The 8,466-nt window shown below is 34.9% G+C and overlaps 1 protein-coding gene across 1 annotated transcript in view; it reads left to right on the top strand.

Moving 5' to 3' along the window:
• The window catches only part of VWC2L (von Willebrand factor C domain containing protein 2-like), a 270,505-nt gene that overhangs the window by 37,325 nt on the left and 224,714 nt on the right, over positions 1-8,466 (top strand). Inside the window, exon 3 of the mRNA XM_006867784.1 lies at positions 2,761-2,890. Coding sequence (XP_006867846.1) covers positions 2,761-2,890 — 130 coding nt within the window. The remainder of the gene's footprint in view (positions 1-2,760; positions 2,891-8,466) is intronic.

Here is an 8,466-nt window from a genome sequence, read left to right on the forward strand (position 1 = left end):
ACCAAAGGTTGTGCTCTTTGATCTTCATCAGTAAATATTTTAAGTTCTCTTCACTTTCAGCAAGCAAGGTTGTATCATCTGCATATCGCAGGTTGTTAATGAGTCTTCCTCCAATCCTGATGCCATGTTTTTCTTCATATAACCCAGCTTCTCGGTTTATTTGCTCAGCATACAGGTTGAATAAGTATGGTGAAAGAATACAACCTTGTTGCACACCTTTCTTAATTTTAACCCATTCAGTGTTCCCATGTTCTGTTCGAACAACTGCCTCTTGGTCCAGGTACAGATCCCTCATGAGCACGATTAAGTGTTCCAGAATACTCATACTTCACAACGTTGTCCGTAGTTTGTCATGATCCAAACAATTGAAAGCCTTTGCATAACCCATAAAGCACAGGTGTACATCTTTCTGGTTTGGAACATGGTGGGAACAGAACATGGGAAGACTGAATGGTTTAAAATATCAGCTTGTGGAATTGGTGGTGGTGGTTATGTGCCGTGGAGTCTGTTCCGACTCATAGCAACCCTGTACAGGGTTTCCGAGGCTGTAAATCTTTGCAGGAGCAGAAAGCCTCATCTTTTTCCCGTGGAACAGCTGGTAGTTTTGAACTGCTAACCTTGCAGTTCTCAGCCTGATTCGTAACCACTAAGCTACCAGAGCTCCTTGCTTGTGGATTAGGCAGTCTAAATTCAAATCCTCCCTTACAGCCTATAAAACCTTGGCCAACTCTTTAACCTCTTTCAGCCCATTTGCTTATCTGTGAGATGGGGATATTATCACCAGTTCCTTGATAGGGTTATTACAGGAAATGTGAGTCAATATAGGTAAATTGTTTAGCACGATGCCTAGTGGCTAATAATGTTCAAAAGCATTGCTTAAACAAGAATGCTGTTTTTAGAAAGTCTTTATTAGAAATCCAATATCTTAATAAGTCTTCTCAAAGATCACAGTTACTTTCAGGGAAACATTTTGCATGCAAAAATTTAGGAATTCTTAAGGATTTTTAATCCCAGAATCACCCTACTCCAGTTGTTCAGATTACTCCCTCCTTCTGTAAGATATAAACCAGCCAGAACAAACAAGCAAGTCTGTGGAAGGATAACAGATGGGAGGGATTATATGAGTGACTCTCTCTTTCTTTCACATTGGCAATAAAGACAGTCAAAGTCCTCACTGCACTGCAGAATACTAGTGTGACTTGTTTGCAATTAACCAAAGAACGGGAGACACCTTTGACAATTCTGGACGGAAAACTAACACATCTCACCTGGTCTTGCAATATAGAAGCAGTGTTGTAGCAAGTTTCCATCTGTTATGTGTACCTTCATTTGAAGTTTTCTCCATTCAGTAATGTGCTGTTGCATCAATTATTTTCCTTAATTGTGCAGGAGAAAAGTATCAGAAAAGTCACATTCATCGACAGCATACAATAAATTCCTCCGAAGCACTTGAATACAACTCATCATATGATAAAGAGCTTACCTGTACCTTTCAATGAGTTTATTGATCATGCTACAAAACAGTAAAACTTTTATTGTAGATTCTATAACTAATCCTCTGGCTTCTGCTACATTTGAAAGTAAAATAATCAATTGAAAGACTACAATTCTTCAAGCAGAAAAGAAACATGAAATGAAGCAAAGTAATAATTAATTGGAAGATTTCCACTCCCACAGACTACTGAATCAAAGAGCATTGCTATCACACAAATTTCCAGAGCCAGGAAGTAACAAGAGCCAACAGGGATTATTGACAGAAACCTATGAGATAAGGGAAGAGGGCTCTAATTAACACATTTGGAGGTGAGATGCTGTAATACTGGATTAGAGGCAGAATTTCCTGAGAACTAATGACTTAATGTGATAAGTATGGGCATTATATAGCTTCTGAGACCTAGAAGTTTTCATTCCAGAATGCTAAACCTGTTTCATAAGAAAAAAGGGGTAGAATTTACAAAGGATGTGAAAGTCCTCTAGTGACAATTGTTTTAGATTAGTCGTGGTATAGGTATGTTCTAGAAAGGAAAGAGAACATGCCAAACTCACTCTTGATTGGTAAGTACTGTAAAGACATAAATTGTTTCCTGCCTTTTAGTGTGTGTGTGTGTGTTTTTTAATTAATCGCATTTCAATTCCATTTTTAGAGTCTTTGACTCTTAAGTAGTGGCTTTTTAAGCCAATCGATTGTAGTTCATTCATAAAAGCAAGCAGGCAAGATGAAAGATATTCACTAAATATTTCAAGAGGCAGTACTTAAATTGAGATCCCAAATGCAATCTCTTCTAAAATGCACATTGAAAAAATGCCACTTAGAGTCTAGTTTGGCTTGAAAAATAGTTCATATGAAGGGTAAGGATATCGGCTTACCATTTTCTTGTTTCCCAATACTTTCTTAGGAAATAAAATAAATAAATGGCAAAGGCTCATTTTACATGTTCCAGAATTAGTCCTGCTTACCAGAAGAAGGCATAGCAATCAGTGCATCTGGAAAACAAGCCAGGAGCTAACATATCAGTTGTCCAAACATTTCTCTAGGAAGTAAGAACATAGGCATAGGAAAAGTCGTGCCCAGGTAATTTAGCTTCTATTGGCTTGGATGTTTAGATTGTCTTCCACTGGGGGAGAATGGTCATACACGTGGGAAATGGAGTTAATATACTAAAGCCAATACAAACACTGATGTTTTGTCTTCTAACAGCATATGAATGTGCAATCATTAAGTTATAGGAGAAAAGGGGCTAATTTTAGATTTGTTCCTAGCCCTCTCCATGTGAATGGTGCCGCTGTGAGCCCAGCAATGAAGTTCACTGTGTTGTAGCAGACTGCGCAGTTCCTGAGTGTGTCAACCCAGTCTATGAACCAGAACAATGTTGTCCTGTCTGCAAAAATGGTAAGACCATACTGCATTAGCTTTCAAAGAGGGGTTAGTGCAAAATACAAATATATCACTATTCAATGCAAGAACCCTCTAAGATCTGCCTGTGACTTTTGAATATGGGCATGGTCAATATCTATTTTCCTCACACCCTAAAGAGAAAATAAACCAGCAATGAGTGAATCATACATCTTTCCATTTGGGGATTTAAAGTACCTATAAACTGACTTTGTTGTGATCCCTATTACTGTTGATTTCTAAGGAAGATATTGGAAAGAATATAGTATCACCCCTCTCATCTAGGTAATGAAGCAGTGCATAACCTCAGGATAGAGTGTAGTGCATAGCCCGGAGAAAGAGTAGATTGAATGCCAGGTGTTTTATTTTGGGAATAGATAAAACTTGAGGTTTATAATTAAGTCCTTAAAGAAATGCAAGGCTCAATTATTAATGCCCTTAAATTGATGAAGAAATATTAAAAAGTTAAAGGCTTTTATTCTAGGTTTTCATTGCCTAGTAGAACAGTAATTGCTGTAGGGAGGAATTTGTTTTTTGAGGTGATGGGTTCCTTTGTGGAGCCTTATGCAATGAAGAGTTTGAACTGACTTCAGCTCTTAATTATCCAATATCAACATCAAGTTTCATAAAGGCCAATGTAATGCATGAATCCAGAGCAATATCCCATCATAGCTGAGAGTACACACTACATACTGACCATAGTACCAGAAAAGAAAAAATAAGTAAGACTTCACTAGATAACACCACAAAAATTCACTCTTGCCATTGATATCTGCTTGAAATGGGTTTATTTCTTCTGTAAGCTGAGATGGCTCTCACACTGAGTCCCTAACAACTTTCTTGAATTCACAGTGCTCATCATTTCCTCCTATCAGACATTTTTGTTCTACATTTATCATTATCTTAGCTCACGTACTGTATTTTCCTTGGCAGAAAATTAATTAGTTTAAAAAAAGTATCAGGATAGTTACTTTAAGATAAATCAAAAACAATTCTGCTTTTTTTATAATAATTTTTTATGCCTTGCTGTAAGTCTCAAAAGACTTATAAAGAACTCTTAGGGTATTTTTCTAGGTATACTTTTTACTATTTTGTGTTATATAAATCCACTGAGATCAGTATTAAACTGTTCATCTGTCTTCTGTTTCTTCTTATCACCATATCTCCCCCTAATTTAACTGACTTTCTCTGTCAATGTGAGCATCTCTCTGATTAGAGATGGAAATAAATATTTTTCTGTAGCTTTAACCCATCTATCATATACAAATACACCAAATTTAAGTCTTTAAGTTTTTAAAAGAATTGGGAAGAAACTGTAAAAGATACAGGGAATAACAAAAAGATGGTCTAATGGTTGAAAAATAGAGCCTATGAGGACAGAGTGAAGGAGTTAGTATAATTTGTCCAGGAGAAGAGAAGGCTCAGGGGAGACCTAACTGTCATAAAGTATATGAATGGTTAGTCTAAAGTGGAAAAGAGCCTGCTATTTTTCATTTAGTCCAAGGATAGTAGGAGGAAAAAAGTCAGTAACCTAATCAATCTTTAAAAATAGAATTGACAAGACTTTGAATTTTTTCTAGAAGCAACTATCTAAAAGGGTCCTTGAGGATCCTTTTTTTTTTGCTTTGTCTTGATTTTAGGGTAAAAACAAATGTGTTTTCAGTTAAAAACACTTGTCTGGACACACTCAGCATGCTCAGAGAATTAGAGAATACTAGACTATATTTTTAGAATGTTGGTTTTATCCACACATATCCAAGCTACCTCAAATCAAAGCTTTTACTATATCAAGAGTTAATGTCTGAATTAAATGTTAAACCAGTCACTACAAACCAGACACACTCAACTTGAAGTCACCCAAGATAATCTTGGAGTCCTGGTGTGGTACTGTAGGGACGCACTGGACTGCTAACTGGTGGTTCAAACTCACCATTCACTCCTCAGAAACCCTATGCAGAGTTACTGAGCCAGCACTTACTGAGCAGCACTTAACAGCAAGATGATCTTATTTCTCTATTTCACATACTGAAGAAGAACCACGTCTTCAAATGAAACCTTCTTTGTACAAATATGTCTAACAAGTGGATTTTAATTGTTAATTAGTAATTGATCAGTATCCCTGATGAATAGAGGTTAAGTGCATAAGGTACATTACTTAACTTTTTTAGTTTTTTAATCTATGAGGTATTACATAAAGACTCTTATGGTCCCTCTTACTACATCAAAAAAAAGTTTTGTTTTGTTTTTTTCTTTTTGAATAAGTAAAATTAACCTGAATTAGAGTCGGTGATGAAATCAACTCTGATTTTGATATAACATTATGAGATGTTACATTATGTTATGTAAATACCTCTTTGTGCTCCCAAAGTAAAGAATAATCTTCTCAAAGAGGAGCACGTCAAAAACTACCAGACCATCATCAGTTACATGTCTTGCTTGCTATCATTCTAAGCTTAACTAGGACACCAGAGATAAATGTAGAAGTAGGGGGGAAATATTTGTCAATTATGAACATGTAATTAAAATTTCCAACTTATGAGTCACTCTTGTTTTATATAAGATTAATTTGTCCATTATAGTATAAACTGTATTATTTAAAGTATGTTGTATGTTGGATTTCTATTCTATATATTCTACACTTTCTTAAAATATTATAGTTTATTCGAGTGGACAAATAATTTCATATTGCATAAATTATGAGGATCTTGGCTGGCATATCATTTCCTTCTATAAACCAAGGTTGATTTATTATTATTATTATTATTATTTTTGCCTTCTTGAATTAAAACTTTCTAAGAACAATAAGCCTTGAAGATACAAAATGAAAAAAATAACACTATCAATTCTGTCAAGACTCACCCTAATACTTATTATTCAGCTCATATCAAAATCCTTGTTCTGAAATTATTTAAGAACAAACAAAACAAGAAAGCAAAAGAAATACAAACAGGCATAATTTTCCAAGAAAGCAGTAGTTAACTAATGAAAATACAATGATCTTTAGAGACAAGTATTTTTAAAAAATAAACAAACTTGATAGAACCATGGCAGTTTCTGTTATCCTTAAAAATATAATTTATAAGAATAAATTCTAAAATGTTGTTGTTAGATGCCATCTAGTCAGTACTGACTCATAGTGACACTATGCACAACAGAACAAAACACTGTCTGGTCCTGGGTCAACCTCACAATTGTTGCCACACTTGAGTCCATTGATGCTGCCACTTTGCCAATCCATCTCGCTGGGGGTCTTCCTTTTTTGCTCTGACCTTACCAAACATGATATCATTCTCCAGTGACTGGTCCCTCCTGACAATATGTCCGAAGTATGAGAGACGAAGTTTGGCCATCCTGGCCTCCAAGGAGCACTCTGGCTGCACTTCTTCCAACACAGATCTGTTTGTTCTTTTGGCAGCCTGTGGTACTTCCAATATTCTCCTCCAACACCCGAACTCAAATGCATCAATTCTTCTGTGGCCTTCCTTATTAACAGTCAACTTTCATATGTACATGAGGTTATTGAAAATAGGATGGCTTGGGTCAGGTGTACCTTAGTCTTCAAACTGACGTCTTTGTTCTTCAAAACTTTAAAAAGATCTTGTGCAGCAGATTTGCCTAATGCAATACATCGTTTGATTTCTTGTCTGTTAATTCTATGAGTGTTGGTGGTTAATCCAAGAAAAAAAAATATTTTGCTTCTAGAATTTTTCTCTAATTCTAAGGGAGAGAATGTTAAAATTTCTTGGTCTCAATGATTATCTCAAGCAAGATTTGCAAATGTTTCAGTAAGTATAGACACACCATAAAATGTACTCTATTCATATTTAAGTAAGTTTAGCACCTAGGAAGAGTGTCAATTCTGGACTGCAAAATCTGAACTGAAAGGTTGGCAGTTCAAGTTCACCAGGCAATCCTCGGAAACTCTATGCAGAGTCACTATGGTCAGAATCATCTAAATGGCACTTAACTAATGACAAAGAGTGTCAATTAGTCTGAATAAAACAGCAACATAAAATAAAGATATGAAAGGCTGGGAAAACATATACAAATCGTAAGGAGAAAGCGAAGGATAATTTTTTTGTGTGGAGGACTGGAGGAATTGACATAAGAATTTATGTTCTTTAAAAATATGATTCAATATTTACTAGTCACTCTGTACATCTGCAAGAGTTAGTAATCCATGCCTTTCAGAAAAAAAATATAGCACTTCCAGATCATTTTTCTTTCCCCAAGATGGTGTTATTTCAACTTATCTTTGAGCACCAGGCTTCTCCATGAGGATTAATGAGCACTCTTTAGAGTTTTGTTGTTGTTGTTTTTAGTTTTGCAATTTGTGAAAAAAAGTAAATTAGCAGATATTTGCTTACAGCAAAAAGGTATTCTAATTTGGAATGTTATTGTATTTCAAATATTTGGAAACTTATCATACATTTGACTGATGTGAACTAATAATATATATTAATAATTGAAGCATACATATTATAATACATACATATTCCATCATGCACTGAATAACATTAATTCAGGCAGTCTAGCCACATGCACATCTATTTTCTCAGATCTCTGTAATGTCTACTACATTAAAGATTTGATGTGCACACAATTTGCATCAAAACATCATTATTGTATTTCTGTGCTAAAGATGTCTTAGTTTATGTGCAATAGTTTTAATGCTTTTTATGCTTAGATACACTATATACTCATACTATATACTAAGACAAATATTTAACTAACTGACATTAGATATGAATTGCACCTGACTGTTTCAATTTACATACTAATTTGACTTAAAGATAAATTAGGAACGGAACTCTTTCATAATCCCAAACTGCCTGTATATAATATGGTGTTTGCACAATGTCCAAATCACATAACATTCTATTTCACAGAATGTATCCTGGGTGTTAAACAACACTGATGGAATTATATTATATATTTTTCAAAATCCAATGAATTGTTTTTGTTAAGTGCCATCGAGTCAGTTCTAATCCATAGTAACCCTGTATAGGGTTTCTGAAGAGCAGCTGGTGAGTTTAAACCACCAACCTTACAGTTAAAACCAATTTTGTAGTCCAGCACATTAACACACAGTGCCACACCAGAAATACCTATCATATATTTTTGAATGTTAATTAATAGTAATTTCAAATTCTTGCTCTGTATTCACACATGCTAATTTTTAGCTATCTACATATGGAAATATTTCTGTTAAAAGTCCATGTATATATCTTTTAATAACTTCTACCAATTTTCTGGAGCTCTGGTGTGGCGCTGAGGGTTAATGCACCAGATTGCAAAGCCATTTGAACTGCAAGGCCAGCAGTTCAAGCTCACCAGCAGCTCCCAGGAAACCTTATACAGGGTCACTATGGGTCAGAATCAACTCAACAGCACTTAACAACAACAACCTGGAATAAAAAATAAACAACAACAAATCTGGAATAAAAATAAAATAGTAGCTACTTATATAAATATTTAATCACTGTAGCATCAAATGTACAAATGACTAACTGTATTTTGTATATTTCATTAACTCATTAGTTTTATACTCCCTAGGACATAGAACAAACCTG

The sequence above is a fragment of the Chrysochloris asiatica genome, unplaced genomic scaffold (assembly GCF_000296735.1).
Source record: "Chrysochloris asiatica unplaced genomic scaffold, ChrAsi1.0 scaffold00110, whole genome shotgun sequence".
NCBI lineage: Eukaryota > Metazoa > Chordata > Mammalia > Afrosoricida > Chrysochloridae > Chrysochloris > Chrysochloris asiatica.